This window comes from Oratosquilla oratoria, chromosome 1, assembly GCF_046742065.1.
Source record: "Oratosquilla oratoria isolate Oo_2021 chromosome 1, ASM4674206v1, whole genome shotgun sequence".
NCBI lineage: Eukaryota > Metazoa > Arthropoda > Malacostraca > Stomatopoda > Squillidae > Oratosquilla > Oratosquilla oratoria.
Window position 1 is genome coordinate 76381793 of NC_134777.1, and position 19385 is coordinate 76401177.

At 41.6% G+C, this 19385-nt stretch overlaps 2 protein-coding genes across 2 annotated transcripts in view; both read left to right on the forward strand.

Moving 5' to 3' along the window:
* LOC143040497 (uncharacterized) overlaps positions 1 to 3741 on the forward strand; it is a 4822-nt gene extending 1081 nt beyond the window's left edge. Inside the window, exons 3-10 of the mRNA XM_076211612.1 lie at positions 155 to 677; positions 1178 to 1352; positions 1602 to 1758; positions 2045 to 2209; positions 2455 to 2639; positions 2972 to 3060; positions 3162 to 3298; positions 3373 to 3741. Of these exons, the coding sequence (XP_076067727.1) occupies positions 155 to 677; positions 1178 to 1352; positions 1602 to 1758; positions 2045 to 2209; positions 2455 to 2639; positions 2972 to 3060; positions 3162 to 3298; positions 3373 to 3548 (1607 nt within the window). The 3' untranslated portion in view covers positions 3549 to 3741. The remainder of the gene's footprint in view (positions 1 to 154; positions 678 to 1177; positions 1353 to 1601; positions 1759 to 2044; positions 2210 to 2454; positions 2640 to 2971; positions 3061 to 3161; positions 3299 to 3372) is intronic.
* A 53-nt stretch (positions 3742 to 3794) lies between these two features.
* Positions 3795 to 19385, forward strand: part of LOC143040575 (ergosterol biosynthetic protein 28 homolog) — a 624496-nt gene continuing 608905 nt past the window's right edge. Inside the window, exon 1 of the mRNA XM_076211783.1 lies at positions 3795 to 3931. Within this exon, the coding sequence (XP_076067898.1) occupies positions 3920 to 3931 (12 nt within the window). The 5' untranslated portion in view covers positions 3795 to 3919. The remainder of the gene's footprint in view (positions 3932 to 19385) is intronic.

Consider the following 19385-nt stretch of genomic DNA (forward strand, 5'->3'; position numbering starts at 1 on the left):
ATCAGTTGGCACTAAGGTTTGTCTATATTTAATGACTAACTTAACATACTGGGGTGAAAGTCCCCCAAGTCTTAGACTTGATAATGTTGCCTAATTTTCTAGTCTTAAATTTAAGATTTAGACTTCATACTGCACATTGCTGATCCTCCAACAGACGAGGCTGCCGTTGGGGGCAAAGCGTTCCACCCAGGGTTGCGTCTTCCAGGTTCCCTTCCCCTGATTCATGGGAACCCTGGGGGCCCTCGACAAACTCCCAGCCGTCAAGGCCCCCCAATCCCACAGGGCGGTCCTCTTGTAGGACCACGTCCACAACAGGGACCGTACGCACAAGGCGGACCAATCGCGCAACCAGGACCTCCACAGGGTAGCTTCCACGGACCTCAAGTCCTGCTCCAGCAGCCGGGACCTCTTCCACAAGGCGCCGTACCGTTCAGGCCACCAGGTCAGGCCGTGCCGATAGGTGGTCCCCATCAACTGGGGCCACAGCCCCAGGTCTTGGTGCAACAGGGTTTGGGCCTCCAGGAGGTAGGAGGAGGAAGCGTGAGTACGAGCGGTCAGGCTATTCCTACAATCGTGCGGCCTCCCAACTTGAGCAAGAGTGACAATCCCCTACCTAAGCGTCGAGTGGAAGACACCATAATCAGCTGCAGGAAGGACCACATGGTAGTTACCTTCAGGTACGTAGTCTCTTAATTTGAACTCGATCTGGTACTTGCTCTCCCCTATAGTAATTTTTTCACCTTGATTCGTTGAACTTTATCAAATTTTAGAATGTTCTTAATATAGCAAATGTTAAAGCTGACCCTTCTAGTTTGTGAACGTTCCAACGGGTGTGGTGGGTCTACGGTCAAGTTTATCCTTCGCCAATCCAACGTTGACAAAGCTAACTTCCCTCGTATCGAAATGCCTAGTATACCACTAGCAAATTCCCTTCGATTAAGTAACGGGAAATGTACGCTAGACATCCACCCCATTTCTCAATTTGGAAAGAGCTTAGATGCCTTGTATGTACATGCACTCAAACTGGACTTTTTTTTTTGCTGGTTGAACCTCGTGATCGCAACGCTTCAGCTTCTAGTTCCTAGATTCTAGTATTTGTCATACACTACACTTTACTATGGTAGTGTACTACCAACTTCCTTGGTCAAGTATAAAAACTAAGTTTTAAATATCCCAGGTTTAACACTGCCTTCAGCGGTCTGATCTACCCTTACAACCACTACCGGGACTGCACCCTGGCCCGCGGCAGCAACCAGCGGGAGGTCACCCTCACCCTGAGACACGGTGTCTGTGGCGACAAGGACCATTACATCACAAGAGGCAACCTTCAGTACAGGCAGGCGCTTATAGAGGTGAGCTTCGCCAGACTGGACTAATCTCTCCACTACAGGTGCCTAAACTAATAGCTTGCAAAAACTTTAACTTGTGCAGTCGCTGCAATGAACTTTAAGGTAATGCCACGAGATTGACGTGGGAAGTAAACGTGTTAACCCCCGTTGAAGACTTCTAGAAAACTAACTAAAACATTACACCTTGCTTGCAAGTTTTAATCTACAATCAAAGTTGGTAAATAACAAATTGCCATTGTTCCCGGTATGCAGCACGCGCTTATGGTCCAGTGGGAAGTAGACTTCGTGTGCGACGACGACCAGCACTTCATTGTCCGCTGCGAGCGCCCGGACGACTTCAACAAGACTGTGGCCTGGAATTATGGAACAAAGGACTTGCAAGCCTCCTTCCATAAGGGCCAACATCCCGGTAGGTCATAGTCCTTCGTAGGACAGCGCACCAATCGTATTTAGAATTAATGACTGAACCTCGTAGCTCTTCTAACAAGTTCAGTGGAACCCTTGTAAAGTTACCCTGTTAAGAATAAAGCTTACTCTTGCCAACCTCAATCGCATTCCTTTACCTTAAGCGCATTGTGGTAGTCCCCCCCCCCCTTTATCACTCGCGAACTCCCACGCCCATTTGAGGTCAAATGCGAAGTCCTGGTTCCCCCTCCTGAAGTTTCCGTATAGATCATGTGTTGCCTGTTCCACAGGCCCCAACATGGCAATGGAGATCCAGTACGGCGAGGGGCCCCACGCTCCTCCAGTCGACGCAGCTACGCTCGTGGTCATCGGCGACACGCTCACGCTAGTCTTCACACTCTCGGACAGGGTCTTCTGGTTCGACTCTAACGTCCTCGACTGCGTGGCCTACGACGGTGAGTTGGTACTTGGTTTTGGCAATGACCACGTTCTTTAGACTTCCTTGCTTTTAAGGCTGAAAGTAACTTCAAAGCTTCGCTGGGTAGTATACCAAGCCATTGTGTAATTGGGTTATTTAAACCTAACCCACTGGCGGTAATGGGGTATGAACTGCCATAATTAAATTTAGCTTAAAAACTTGAATGCTGCACCTTGGCAACGGCGTAAACAAACCCGAAAGGTTAAATTCCAACCCTCCCAGGTGCCGAGGAAACTTCTGTAGAAGTGAACCCACAGACTTCTAATACGGGCCTGAGGCCCTACACGGGACAGATGCAGACCATCGAGAACAGCTGTTCGGTGAAGCCAAAGGTCTTCTCCCACTTTAGGAAGGAGAAGGATACAATAAATGGTTACCTCACCACAATACACTACGCGCTCTTCAAGGTCAGTGGGGGCCAGCTTTACACTCGTTCACGGTTACCCAATGATAATCTTGACGCCAACCCTATTGGCGACTTGTCCAAATAACAAGACTTGTACTAAAAGCTTTGAACAGCGTACACCCCAACTACTTCATTCGGCTTGTTCCTTTGTTTCCAAGGAGCGTCCCTTTTTTAATTTGACATGTGCTATGAATGGTAGATGATAAACTTAAAAGCTGTGAAACTTCGAGGCCATAGCCTCGAAGGCAAAGGTGCATAATTAAAGCTAAAATTTAGTTCAACCCATTTTCAACAACTACACGGCTTACTAGAATTGGTATTTTTTTCCTCCAGGCTTTCAGATTTCCGACATCAAACAGGCTGAGGTTTGTTTGCAACGTCCAAGTCTGTTATCGGCAGTGTCCAGAACTCCCTCCATGCAGGTACGGAACAACTTAATTTAAGTGCAACTAAAGTCTTGGTTCTTTACGAAATTGCAGTGGTATTGAAGAGCTTTGCTAATTTTTAAACCTTGCCCCGACAGCCAAGCCTTCCATCCTCGACACGCTGCAGAAGCGAGCAGGAAAAGGAGAGCAATTGATGAAGACGTCCCGGAATTGGAGAACGCCTTGCTCGTCAAAACCATAGACGTAGAATTCCCAGACCAAGCCACTGTTTCAGGTATTAACTTGATATTTAACTGCTCAGTTAAATGTTGGTTTAACATGCATGCTGACTAATTTTTCCTCTTCCAGTTGTTCCAGCAACCGTGCAACAGGAGAACGTATTCTCACCAGAGGACTGTTATTCATCGACAGCCTTCTTCGGAACAATCATCGGCTTCTCTTTCGCACTGACGATCCTCCTCGTATTTATAATTGTCTATGCCTACAAAGACCATAGGCCTACATTCTTCTCTCCCCGAAAATGAGTGTCCAGGACCTTGTCTAAATTGTTCCTGCGTAGGTGCATAAAAAATTTCACTAGTTTTGAACTCCACTCGTTACATGATTCGACTAAGTGCACAAGCCTAAATTGTCTAGGTCGTCGTACATCGGACCCATACAATCCGACCGTGAAACTTCTAATGTAAATTTATTTTTGTAAATAAATTGTATCTAAGTTGTCTTGTTTCCATAATTGTACAATGAAATGAACTAAAACATTGCAGACTTTAGAGGCAATAATCAAAACTTGGGCGAGAACCTAAGTGGCCACGCGTGCGCAACTCGGCTTTCACTTGTCCGCTGTTTTGATTTGGTTGCAGCAGACGACGCAGTGTTTAGACAGACGCCGAGCAGGATGGTGCACAAAGTAGGTTGGCAGTAGAATAGAAGTTTTATTTTAGTGTTAGTTGTACCAGCATTGAAGGACTTGCATACAACCCACTGATGTTGGAGTGAATATAGAAACTGGTGATCATTCCCTTGCCATTTGTCAATTAACCTGTGGTAACACGGCGCAAACTCGAGGGTCTGCCGCCAAATTTCGGTTTGAAAGAGTTAAAGAAATTGACAGTTCGTGTTTTCCGGTTTATAAAACCATTAAACTACTGTCCAGAGTAGATATAGTGGGAGTAGTCTTAAATATGACGCTATATTTGAATGTATGAAATGCAGTTAGTTTGGTTGTCTAGGTCAACCAAACGTTTATTCGATGTGGCAGTTGAAGAAATTAACTTCAAATAAAGGGTAGACGAAAAGGGGAAAAGCAGCTTTTAAAGTTTAAGCTGATTTAGATTTACACGCTACTCAAAATGCCCAAAACTTTCATCACTGTAGTTGTATTATGTACATTTCAGTGTATTTCTATACATGACCTTGCATCAAGGCGACCTTGATCTCTGAACCACCTAATTACAAGCTGTGAACGGACAAATGGAACCCCTCAAGTTCAAGTAAAGTGCCCATGTCTGTTTTGACTAAACTCTGATCTTTGTATAGGATGGATACTGCACAAGGAACCTAGATGCTAGGTGCAGTATCTAGTTTCTAGTGGGTCCATTGAACATAACTAATCATGGGTATGCCTAGTTGGACTGGATTTTGGATCTTGATTTTTAACTTAATTTGACTTGCGGCTAGTCAGTTATGGGGTTCTGGCCATGGCTGCCTGAAATTCTAGTCGAGTGGACTAGAATATCTAAACTTGACATGACACATGACCTTGGATTAAGATTTAGTGCATGTCTAATTTAAATCCCGGCAGTTTATGAACTTGTTGCAGAAATGGGATGGAAACTTCAATTTCAAGGTTGCATTTCAATGTTAAAGCGGTATTTAGTGATACTGCTTTAGATTGGAATTTAAAGCATTATTTACTGTCGCCGAGCATCCATTAGTCCAATGGAATTTACCTTAAATATCTGGTCCAGATTCACAATTCTTGTACCAGAATTATGTTGAGTCCCGTGGCGAGTTCAACGTTGAGACTTGAGGGTGTTAACCCAGGGGGAACATAGTTGGTCTGCATGTGTAGAGGTCTTGTGTGCAAGGCCTAGATGGGGAAAAGCACTGCGTAAGAGCGACGGTTCTTGGCAAGACGGATTCGCAATTTAAGAGTAAATTGCATGTAGGAAAGTATCTTCAAATGGATTCTTACGTGTTCCTCCCAACATCTTTGTCGCATGTATTGTATATATGGGTTGAAGGTCGGGATAAGTCTGCAGGCAGTGGGATGGAAGCGTCAAAAAGAATTGACTGTAGGAAGCACTGATGCATGGCGCACTGGTCAGAGACACGTCTCTTAATGACGGATGAATGGGAAGATAGATGGGAGAGATTACTGTCGCATAACACTGGTTGTTTGAATTTTGATAATGTTGCCAAGTCAAAGCCGGGTCATACTGGAGGGAGTAAGCGGAGGACCATAGATGTTATTAGTGAAGACGTCAGTTATGGTGTGGATAACAAGTTTGCTCTCGTGTCGTAGGAATGAACCGTGTCTGTAGAATCCTTGGAAAGGAGCGGGTATGCTGGGGGAAAGGTCGAGGGTCAGGAAGGGAAAGGATGTGGCAGTTTGTAGGGGTCCTCGCCTTAATGTCTGGGACTACCGCAAGTCGCCAGGGATTGACCTTGACCGAGAGGAGGAGGAGGGAGCATTTTGCAGGGCACCAGGGAGTTTATGGGCCCGAACGAGTGGGCGTGGGCACAGCGGGGTGGCCCTTGGGCGAATGCCAGAGGCCACAATAGTGGCCCATAGATGAAGGCCATTGGCCCATAACCCGTGGGTGAGGGCCAACGGACACGACTCATTGGCCCGTGGTTGAGGTCCAATGGGGACAACGTATTGGCCCGTGGTTGAGGTCCAATGGGGACAACGTATTGGCCCGTGGTTGAGGTCCAATGGGGACAACGTATTGGCCCGTGGTTGAGGTCCAATGGGGACAACGTATTGGCCCGTGGTTGAGGTCCAATGGGGACAACGTATTGGCCCGTGGTTGAGGGCCAATGGGGACAACGTATTGGCCCGTGGTTGAGGGCCAATGGGGACAACGTATTGGCCCGTGGTTGAGGGCCAATGGGCACAACGTATTGGCCCGTGGTTGAGGGCCAATGGGCACAACGTATTGGCCCGTGGTTGAGGGCCAAAGAGAACAACGAATTGGCCCGTGCTTGAGTGCCAATGAGGACAACGTATTGGCCCGTGGTTGAGGGCCAATGGGCACAACGTATTGGCCCGTGGTTGAGGGCCAATGGGCACAACGTATTGGCCCGTGGTTGAGGGCCAATGGGCACAACGTATTGGCCCGTGGTTGAGGGCCAATGGGCACAACGTATTGGCCCGTGGTTGAGGGCCAATGGGCACAACGTATTGGCCCGTGGTTGAGGGCCAATGGGCACAACGTATTGGCCCGTGGTTGAGGGCCAATGGGCACAACGTATTGGCCCGTGGTTGAGGGCCAATGGGCACAACGTATTGGCCCGTGAGTGAAGGGGCAACCACAGTGGAAATAGTCTTCCGTTAACCAGAAAAAATATCGAAGGTACGGCGCATAGCGAAGGAATTTTGATACAAAGGTGTTCACATTTGGTCTCGCTCGTCCGCAGTGTTCATTTGAATTGCTGAATTGGTCAACCCCGAAAGCGTTTAGGAGGCTTGAGGTTCTGAATAAAGTCGTCTGGCGTCAACCAGAATAAAAATAGGTATCCCGCCGTTCTGAGAATATAGGGTTTCATCATCTCCATCGGATGAGAGGTCCCAGTCAACTGAATAAAATCGCATGTTGGCAGCCCGAATCGAAGGTGTGCACGGAAGGTATATGGGCTCTCGTGGATCGATGAGCTTCGAACTTGCCTCGTGGACCAGGGCTGGTTCGAATAGAAGCGCTGGTAATCGAAAGAACAGAATGTGGTTCTACTTGTGTGGGTGAACCTGTTCTAGTTCGCGCGACTGGGTGCCCTGTTCAGACTGGTAGGGTGGGATAGAAACGCTGGTGAATTTTCGGCGAAACTACCAAGGGTGACATCGGGGTTCTCGAGGCTGAGACGACCGCTTCGCCGCTAGAGGACGTCCTCGACTTGGACGGGTTCCCCAGTATCTCAACCTTGGAGGTTCTCGATCTAGCAACTTGGTTGGAGGAAATAACAAATAGGGAACCTAAGTCTGTATTCAAGAAACTCGTTGTCGGGTGACCGGCGGTGCTATGGTGCAGGCGACGGTGTGTATGATAGCGCCCATTCCTCCATCGTGATACTGGTGGCTTGTAGATCCTTTTTGCTCTGAACCGATGGCAAACGCAACGCCACGGTGTGCCCCATGGGGATTTTCTTTAATACGACCAGAAATGACCTACGCGGTCTGAGCGCGATTAGATTTCATCGTATGCACTATGGCGTCAGGCACCCGACGGGCTTCTTGGGGCCTTGAATTCGCTGAAGGAATACATGGTCTTGAATCACGTGTTGGACTCATGAGCGACAGCTATTACCTTCTCGGATGAGAGGTCAGAGCTTTGTCCCAATATATGGATAAACGGCGTGACACACACACACACACACACACACACACACACACACACACACACACACACACACACACACACACACACACACACACACACACACACACACACACACACACACGAGCGTAGCTCCCCTTCCCGTAAGATACAACTAGGTAAATACACACCACTCACACGCATACACAAGAGGACATGAAAAAACTAAGGGTAGTTATAGAAGAGACCTGAATTTTTTCTCCACAAATTAGTAGACATGTGGAACAAACTGGACAAAGCAAGTGTGCAAAAACCATACACGAATTTAAGAGCAAACTAGACACTGCGAGATACAAAGACGGGGTATCACGAGCATATTTCCCCTTCCCGTATGATACAATTATGTAAAAACTAGGTAAATACACACACCTCGTGGCGCAGTGATTAGTTCCCGGCTGCCGCTACGGCGGTCCGTGTTCTAATCCCGCCCAGGGCCGAAATAAATTCAGTATCGCTGCGCTGCGAGTTGTTACTCCAACTCTCGTGGGAGGGGAGTTGGGTGTGTGTGTGCGTGTGTAAGGTTACAGCATTACCCATAGATCGGTCATATATGAGCTCTGAGCTCTCCTACGGGAGGGAGATAGTTGTCGATCACGAGTCCTACACGTGATCCAAGATCTTGGTGAATCACACACACAAATTGGACGAAACAATAGTGTTTGCAAAAACCATGCAAGAAATTAAGAACAAACTAGGTGCTGAAGGATACAAAGACGGGTTACTACGAGCATAGCTCCCTTTCCCGTATAATACAACTAGGTAAACACACACACACACACTCGCACACTCACTCACTCACTCACTCACTCGGTGGCGTGGTTGGTAGTCCCCGACTGTTACTACGGCGGTACGGGTTCGAATCCTGCCCAGGGCTGAAATAAATTCAGTATCGCTGCGCTTCGAGTCGTTACTCCAATTCTCGTGGGCGGGGAGTTTGGTGTGTGTGCGCGTGTAAGGTCACAGCATTGCCCATAGATCGGGCATACGAGATCTGAGCTCTCTTTCGGGAGGGAAATAGCTGTCGATCACGAGTCCAGCACGTGATCCAAAGACCAAGGTTACACACACACACACACACACACACACACACACACACACACACACACACACACACACACACACACACACCTATTATTCTATGATTTACGTGAATGCACATATACGTTTTATTGTAGTGAAGTATGTTTGCGTGTAAAGAGTACACTCCTTGCCTTTAGTTTACACCTAATCAATCATGTAGACAAACGTGCCTGTTTACGTGTTTGTTCCATTGTACATGTGCGTGACGGAGTACATCTACACGCACATGTGTCAACGATAGTGCGTGCGTATATGTTAAGGCTCGCATATTAGTGTGTACGAGCGTATTAAATTTTAGTGTACATGCATTCAAGGGCCAATGTACATATGTACAGTTGTATATCTGTGCTAAATGTTCAAGTTAGTTTTGCCCACGTATTTACATTTTTGCGGTCACATGTTTTCATATTTTTTTATCATCGTCTGTGTTTGCTCTTATACAATGACTGATTTTTCTGCGTGTAGGCCGATGTGTATGTACAATATTCATAAGTTTTTATTTGTTGTACGCATGTGTACTCGGTGTTTACACCGGCGTGTACACGTGTGTACTCGCTGTGTGTACTAGTGGGGGTTTACTGTGTACATCTGTGTGTGTTCGGTGTTACCAGTAAGTGCTGTATACGTGAATATCATACACCAGTATGAAGCGAACTAGATTAAGTCTCGCCATAAGTTTAAACTCGTTCTTGAAATTTACTAAAGCTCGCCATCAGTTTAAACTCGTTTGTTAACAGGTTTAAGTCTGACTTCATGACTGATTGATTATATATTCTGTTTCTGGGGATGAGTTCGCCGTTGAACCTCGTTCCCTTGGCAAGGTGAAGGTTTCTCTGGGTCTATCGTCCCGGCGAGTTCTCCTGAAAAACATTATCCAAACTTCCGGTAGGCACGATTCGATTATATTTACACCCATTTTTATGATAGGCATTGCCATAAATGTTGGAACCTCTCATTTCGAAGATTTATTTTCAATAAATCTCGGGAACAGGCACTACATTTGATTCCCATGAAATATTCATGGAATAAGTATCTTGTAGTGGGTAGCATTCGTCAGCTGTAGCGATTTACCGAAAAGAAAATCGAAAAATCGGGTTTCCAGTAATGTACGTTGAATCTTACGATTTTTTTTAATACACGTACTTTTTCAGTTTAGGAGGATGTCTATTTACAAAAGTAATTTATTATGAAAGAGCTGTTATATTCAGATATGTATCAGAAAATCAATAGTGTAATGAAATACATGGCAGCGCAGAGGTGGAAAGACTTAAATTTGTAGTGATCACGATTCTCCTTTGAACGGAAATTAGTTTCCAGTCATGAAATAATGTTGCGTGCCGCTGGTTCATAGGGTTAAAATAAAATGAGTGCATGGAACTTGTGCAGTCAGCATTGGGAGCATATCTGTGCATACCGTACTGCATGCTTTCACGTACAGCACATGTGTGAATACATACTGTCCTATGCACGCGCTCACGTGTACATGCGTGTACTCACGTATGCGTTGTATCACATGCACATGTTGGAGAACTTGTTTTCATATGTTTGTGGATGTATGTCGTCTCAATTTTTGCGTAGGTATTTGAGTATTTAACTGTTCGCAGTTATGTTGGTAATTAAAGTTCTATCTACTGTATATACCAAGAGCTTTTCCCCTCGTATAAGGGAGGTAGTCAATTCAAAGGCACGTACCTACTCCCACCCATTCCATTCCCCACCACTCTTTCCCTCTCATCTTAGCTTCTCATGGATGACGGGTCATGCCTGTATCCCGCCCACTGCCCTGGGTCAGAAGCAGTGCAGCAAGACACAGCACATACACAGCAAGGCTGCTTCACTTACTCGGCGACCCTTCATTTTCCGTCCCCTCATGCAGAACAAGAGAAAACCGGGAGAAATCCCTTCGGGCTGCATCCAAATATCATTCACACATAAGCACCCCTGTCCCTTATCCCCCGCCCCTCTCTTGCATAACAGTATCATGTATACACATTCTCCACTCATCCCTATCTCCTGCATTCTCCTTTCCTTGCTCAATAGACATTCCCCTCTTGTTCAAAGACCTTTTCACCCCATCCATCCATCTCATCCTTGGTCGTCTCACTCCCTCTGCCTTTGCCTTCCACATCTGTTTTACTAATCTTTCATCACTCACACTTGCCATGTGTCCAAACCACCCCAATAATCTTTCATCAACCCTGTCTGCCATATTTTCTACTCCCACTCTCCTCCTCCTCAACACTTTTTAACCCCCCAAGGAATTTACTTGCTTCTTTCAATATACAATTTACCTCCACCTCCACTCCTCCCTTTCCTGTCTCATGGGACCCCAAATTTCTAAAGCTAACCACTTCCTCCAGCCTCTGTCCTTTTAGACTTGTTTCCAACTCACTGTCATCCTCTAACATCTCATCACCTTGCTTTTACACACTTTTCCTTTCAAATTTCTCCTATTGCATACCTTTCCAAACACCAGCACTCCCCTAACCACCTCCACTGACCCTGCCACAAGCGCAGTGTCATCAGCAAGCAATGACTGGCTCACTTTCCACTTTTCTCCTTTTTGTTTAACCATCTCCAGTCACCTGCCCATCACCCTCGCCTCTACCTCCCACACTATCCCATCCATGTACACATTGAACAGCCATGGCGACATGAGGGAAATAAATATGTACACATAAATCTCTACACACATTTGGGATGAAGGAAAAGGGAAAAGAGGCCCCAAATGAAAGAAATTATTGTGACACAGAAAGAAATAAGGGACCAAATGATAAACCTTGATGTCAGAAAAATCACAGACTGAACAGAATTGCAAATTGGATACTAAAAGAATGTATACATGAACTAATGGACAAAATATACTGCATACCTATGCATTTATTTATGTTTTTATGTTATTTACATTATTATAGTTTTTATCTATTAATTTATTATGATTTTTTTTTACATCAGACCTAGATATGGACCAAAAGGTCTCCTGTCGGCATGCTCCGCCTTTGTAATCCTTTGATTGCTCACTCAAAGAAGGAAAGGTACTGCAAGACTGGAAAAATGCCAATATTGTGCCAATATATAAAGGGGAAAATAAGGAAGACCCAACAAACTATAGACCAGTCTCCCTTACAAGCACAATAGCAAAGATATGTGAAAAAGTTATCAAAAATAGATGAATTAAATGTCTGGAAGAAAATAATATATTGAATCCAAAACAATTTGGTTTTAGACAAGGATGGTCATGTGTCACAAACTTGATTTGTTTTTATTAAAAGTTAATAGATATAATGCAAGAAGGGCTGGATGGGCAGATTGTGCTTTCCTGGATTTACAAAAGGCATTTGATATAAAGTGCCACACAAAAAGCTATTAAAAAACCCCCGAAACAACTGGAGGTGTAAAAGGAAAATTATTGAAATGGATTACTAGAAATTATTGAAATGGATTACTAGCATGGGAGAAAAATGAGGGTGGTACTTGGAGATATAAAACTCGACCTGGGAAGAAATGATAAGTGGAGTCCCACAAGGTTCAGTCTTAGCTCTAATAATGTTTGCTATATATATAAATGACATGGATGAGGGCATAGAATGTTATATGAACTTCTTTCCAGACGATGCAAAACTATTAGGGACAGTACAGGAAAAGACTGTGAATCACTACAGAGAAACTTGGACAAAGTCTGGGAATGGAGCCAAAAGTGGGAAGTGAACTTGAAGAAATGAAGTATAATAGAGTTTGGAAAAAGTAAAAAAAAAAAAAAGAATATCAGTACAATATAAAATCAGTACAAAGGAAGTAAAGAAAGCTCCGAAAAGAACCTAGGAGTAATTATCACCAAAGACATGTCCCCAGACAAGCATATAAACAAAATAGTCAGAGAAACCTATGATTTACTAAAATCAATAAAGGTGGCTTTTAATTACTTGGATGAAGTAATGAAAAAAGAAAATATAGGTCACACAGGTGAGACCAAGATTGGAGTATGCTGCGACACTATGGACACCCAGTACAAAAAATGATATAAATAAATTAGAAAGAATCCAAAGAGCAACAACAAAGATGGCCCCAACACTTTCAAAAGTTGACATACAAAGATTGTCTTAATTGGAATTACCAACCCTGGAACAAAGAAGAGAAAGAGGAGATCTATTGGCCACTTACAGAATCATGAAAGGCATGGAAGTTCTTGACAGAGAAGACTTATTAAAGTGGGATAAAAGAAAAACAAGAGGACATGAAAAGAAACTCATAAAGGATAGTTATAGAAGAGATATAAAAAAAAATTGTTTTCCAGACAGAGTAATAGATGTCCGAACAAATTAGATGAAACAATAATGTGTGCAAATATCATATAAGAATTTAAGAACAAACTAGATGCTGAGAGATACAAAGACAGATCACTACGGGCATAGCTCCCCATCCTGTATAATACAACTACCGGTAGGTACAACTAGGTAAATACATACACGTGTGCATGAGCATGTATGTGTATTTAACGGCTTATTTATATGCTGTGGGTGCATACATATTTGTGTACTTGTGTACAAATCACAGGTGGGCCCGGGTCAATGTTTTGATGTACATGTCTGTGAAGTGAAGGTCTCACTATTCCGAAAATTATTGTTTCGATTTTGTACAAAATAATATGAAACACAAGCTGAAGGATTGTGGAATATGTGTAATGGCCCTTTATCATGGTGCTGGATTTTTCTTTTATACAATTTGTTACACATGGTGTCCTGTAGAACTATTTGAGAGTATTCACAAATGTACACACAAAGTGAATATATTTTTGGGGACACCTCTGTATATATGTATTTGTTTTTATATATATCTGTATACAAATAAACAATTCATATATGAAGAAACATATACAGGATTACTCAAGGAGGTACTCATACTTTGTGAGTATATTTGTGATTACTATTTTTGGAACAGTGTACATGACCACTCACATTTGTCCAATTCTATTATATATTTCACCACTGGCATATTGCACACACTGAGTGTATGAATATAATTTATTAGTGTATGAATATAATTCATTAGTGAAAACTTATTAATTGTTTTTGGTTCATGGCTGCCATGAGGATGTCTGTAGTGTAAAAAATTATGACCCACTGAGATTCAGGAACTAATTCTCTGTATGTTTGTACATCACTTGGTGTGTGTGTTTGTGGATACCTGTGCTTATATTTGCATTCATGTGGGATTAACAGTTTGGATTCCACTCCAAAAAATGGTTAGTATTCAATTTACTGAGATATTAAGAAAGGGGAACAGGATATTATTAGGATAGAAATGGATTTCAGAAAGGCTTTTAATGAAATGCTCCACAAGTGGTATGGATACTGAGTTAGGGGATCCACCATATACTCAGAAGGACCTCTAGTCAGAAGGCCCACTAGTCAGAATTTTTTCAATGTTAGTTATGGTATCATTTAAATGAAAAGGAGTGTTGCAATTTGTATGTCTTTAGATTAAGCTAGTATATTTTATGAAGTATATTTTATGTAGTATATTTTATGAATGGGTGGGGGTTGGGGGGAGAGGGAGTCTGTGTGAGAAAAATTTGATGCAACCCGAAGGGATTTCTCCCCGTTTTCTTCTTTTCTGCATGAGGGGATGGAGAGGGGGGGGGGGTTCGCTGATTTAATGAAGCAGCCTTGCTGTGGATGTGCTGTGTCTTGTGACACTGCTTCTGACCCAGGGCAGTGGACAAGATGCAGGGATTACCCATCATCCAGGAGGTGCTAAGATAAGAGGGTGGAGGGGGATGGAGTGTGATAGGGATGGATTGGGTGGGAGTGGTTTTTATGCCTTTGTTTTTTGGCTACCTCCCTTGTAAGGGGGAAAAAAGCCTTTGGTAGTATATGTATGTATGTATATTTTATGAAGTATATTTTATAGTTCACATGGCATTCAGGATATACAATAAGCTTGTACTTTATATCCATACATAGAAAGTGGTTCAGTGAAGTCAGAGACCATCCATAATCTGCTTGGAATTTCAGCATGCTCAACTACCCTTTCACCTATATTCTTAGGGATGTGACTGAAATTTTTTTGCTACAGCATAATTTACCAGTTTTCTGACTAGTATGTGGGTTTTATTCTGTGCTGATTAAAGTTGAGGTTATTAGCCAGCATTTGTAGCAAAGGGACTATCCAAAATGGCATTAACACCTTTGTATGGGTCCTGGAAGATGTCATTGTAGTGAAGGGGGTAGGAACAAATGATCACAAAAATAATTTGAGTAATTCTTGAGTTAAGGTCATTTGAGTAGAGATGGATTACTGGCATTCGTGGAGTATAGGGTCTGATCCAGTAACATGATTTGCTCCTCATACCTCTGGTTGTAATCATGGCAAAACAAATCATCAGCAATCTATATTATATGAAATTAAAGTTTCATTAGTTTGAATACACGAGGAATTTTTTGTAATTTATTTTGCCATAGTTAGCAATCTATCCACACATTCACAACCTACATCCACATTCTTATCTTTTGTACTTCCTCTAACCTGATCTACTGTTATAATTTGTACATCCAAAGCTTATTTTACCTAATCTCTTGAACTCTTTCCATTTCTTCTTCTTGGGCTTACTTCACTTGTGCTTCCTACGCTGCCTTTGCTAGTTGCTCTTGTTCATTCTTTCTGTATGCCCAAAGCACCTCAACACTGGTATGCCCTATCAAATAGCAGGTCTTGCATCTTCTTAGTCATGGGTACACACACTTCCCATCGATTCCCATTAGTGATTATTACTGGTCTTAGCAGTCTGAGCATATAAGGCAAAGGTGACAACTTCAGCCATAATTACATGCCTTCTGGCATATACTTTGCATGGCCTTCCATCCAATTGAATTTAACCTGTTCCATATGAGTCAAATTATCACAGGCAGCATCAGCTGCCTGATGTACGATGATTCGATGATGCATCACGATACTCGCATTATAAAATACAGCTGTATTACTCGTTTTCTTTCACTCTGAATATTAATAATCATAGAAAATATGATCAAGTCAGTTCAGCTACAACTGCAAAATGAATATAATCAAGATGCCAACACCAGTATCCTCATATACCCATTTGTGCCTTATGACACCTACATAGGCGTCATTGTATAGAAGGGGTTAATTTGTTCCATTCAGGCTCTCTTACATTCCAAGTCTGTGGTCTGTATAATACCATAGGGTAGGAATAAAAAAAAAAAGAAGAGAAAAAAAAAGATATATATATATATATATATATATATATATATATATATACAGTATATAAATAAGTGATCTTCCTTCCCTCGGGAATCAGTTCGGTTCCAGGTTTTCAAGGATTTTTAGCCTCTGTGGTCTAGTGGTTAGGGCACTGGGAAGGTAATTTACGGATGGCCGAGTACAGCGGGTTTGAATCCCGCATGCAACTGTCACAAAAAAAAATATATATATATGTGTGTATATATATATATATATATATATATATATATATATATATATATATATATATATATATATATATATATATATATATATATATATATATATATATATATATATATATATATATATATATATATAATAGTTTCTGTAAGATACACAAACTATCATGATTGATCAACTCTTCTGTACCACAGGTGACTAATGCCCTCTTCTGACTGCTCCCAAGTGATTTTATTTGAGGCAAAATAAGCAATGTGCTATCTCTTCCTTGAGTGACCTATGGGCCCATCTGGTAGCCATTGCCTGTTACTTGGGAGCCATAGGTCTCCTGCAAGGTAGACCTGTAGCAACAGATTGACTGATAGATGTTTTGTCAAAGAGTGTGTGGGGCTAATTTCTTGTCTATTACCACTTAACAAGTCTTCACTGGTCCCAGATGTTGGGAATATATGAAAAAAAAGGATCAGTTTCTTATTACGGTAGACAGTATTAGATATTCTGATTATTTTATTTGTCTGTATGATTAAAATTACAGTATATCAATGAAATTTCGCAGAGTAGGTTGTAGAAAAATAAAATTATCACAAAGCAGATCTTGGGAGAATTGGCTATTGTGTTTTCAGAAGTTGAATAAGTGCATGGTAAAGTACAACTCTTTCAATAACTTCAGGTTTAGTAAGAAATTAAGTCCATCCACCATCCCATTATGTCAAAACTTGTAATTTTGGGGGAAAGTTAAGGGCTCATTCTGTCCTAATGCATACAGCTGTTGATAAAAAAAAAGAAAACTAAGTCATTGGCATCAATGATTTGTCTTGAAACAATGTTTTATGAAAAGAGAAATCATTGAAGTTGATTGTTAAGGTAGTGGATGTAATGCTACTCATGGTATTTGAATGATAAAATCAGTAAATACCACATTAATTTCTTATTAAAAACAAAGCTTTTGGAAGAGAGAAATTGAGATATATTTGATCTTTTTAGTGTCAGGTCCTCCCCAAAACTGAATAGAATTAGCTAACATTAGCCATAACAAATTTGTAAATTGTCTCAAATGTGGTGAAGGGGTTAATGAAGATAATCGTAAACCTTTCAGCATGAGCCTCTGCCTAAAGTTTAATGAAATTGTCTGGCAATACCCAGAAGATGAATCAAACAGTTGGTCCAGGTCTTTTGCAGGCCATGGCTCCCAGGTAACCAGCAACAACCCCTGGACTAGCCCATAAGTGGTTAATTGCTATAAGTTATTCCTTGTTTCATCAAGTGCATTTTTTTCTCCATCACATATAAAATGCTTGCAATAGATTTATATACATACATATACCAAGGCTTTTTCCCCCCTTACAAGGGAGGTAGCCAAAAAGAAAAAGGCATAAAATTATTCACACCCATTCCATCCTTGAATACACTCCACTCCCCTCCACCCTCCCTCTTATCTTAGCACCTCTGCCTTCCCTCTTATCTTAGCACCACCTAATGTGTTTATAATCCTTTACAGTAACCATGCAAGAGATCAATTTGCAACATTACTGATACATCTACTGAGATATTAAAATGATTTGGTGATCACTTGCACACTGTTTTGTATCATTAGTAAATTGGGATGTATATTTTCACCCATGATCTAAATTCTAGATAATATATGGTATGTCCAACACCATGACCTGAGAATGGAGCCATGAACTGTAATATGTTTCCCAGGAGTTACCTCAGTTAAAAGTTATAATTGATATCTAGTAATCTGTGGTATAGTAAATCCCATTTTTTTTTTTTTTTTTTTTTATTGGAAGAACTTTGTTCACCATACAGTAACCACAGTGCCATGCAATATACTATTCTCACCATACAAATGTGTTGGCAGGAAAAGGATCAAGATATCAAGGAACAAAGGCATGAAATCCACTCCCACCCATTCTGTTAGGGTTATATTGGAAAAAAAAATCAGACAGAATATCAGCAATTGTAGTAGGGTTAAGTTGGGTTGAGGTAGCATAGGTTTTGCTAAATATTGGCTGAGATTTCACTGTATTATGTCATCAAAACTATCATAGAGCATAATATACTAGAATCACAATGAGTAAAATAACTTGCAGTGTTTTATGTGTTGGTTTTTTTGGTTTAAGTACAGGATATGGAAGAGATATGAGGATGTTTGTGTAAGAATATGTATATATTGTACCCCTTGCAAAGGGGACATCCAGATATATCATATAATATTGCAAAAATTAAACATATTAGCAATATGCAGAGAGGAAGTAATTACTGGTAGTTTGAAAGTGAAAAGGATACAACATGCTGTGCCTTATAGTTCCTGAAGAAAAAAATTATGAAAGATTATAAAAAAAAGACTAGCAATAAATAAAGTAACTTGAAACAAATGCATTGACTTAATCATCTAATTGTAATATATGATGTGATTAGAGTAATGGTCTTGGTATCCTGTCAATATCTCCATATATCCAGGCCTGGTGAGAGAAGGGGGCACAGAGGGGTGCCAGTACCCTGGGGGCCAGATGTTTAGGGGGCCTGAAAAGGATAAGGATGCAACCAAGGTTTCATATAGCTAGAGTTGCTAAAGTTTTATAGTCATTGCAGTCATCACAGCATCAATGTCTTAGGTTCTTACAATGTGTCAGTGGTGTCATTCCTGTTTTGTCCAGGTTTATGTTATGTTTTGCCACTTGAAGTTGGGGCCCTGCTTGCTACCAGGGCCACAATGGCTCTCGGTGGCCCAGTATTGATAAAACTTTGTTTTAAATCCATTTATATTGTCCAGTCAATATCAATATCAATATATATATATATATATATATATATATATATATATATATATATATATATATATATATATATATATATATATATATATATATATATATATATATATATATATTACCACATAGTAAACTATATTTATGTCCTCTTTAGTTTTATGATGTGTCTACTTGATATTCTTTCATCCCATATTGACACATCCTCTCCATTTTCCCACCTATTTCATTGCCATAAAGATGACTATCATATCTTCCTTTTCTCTCCCCATCTAGTGTGGTTAACCCTAGTTTATCTAATTTCCTTATATGGCTTGTCAACCAGGCTAGGGATCATTCTAGTTGCTGCTCTTTATACTCTTTTTTTTTTATCTTTCTTATGGTGTGGTGACCTTGTCACCACTGCATATTCCTGTACAGAATGAGAAAGAAAGCTCAGTGATATAAAGGGAGGAAACAAATGAGTAGAAGGATAAGT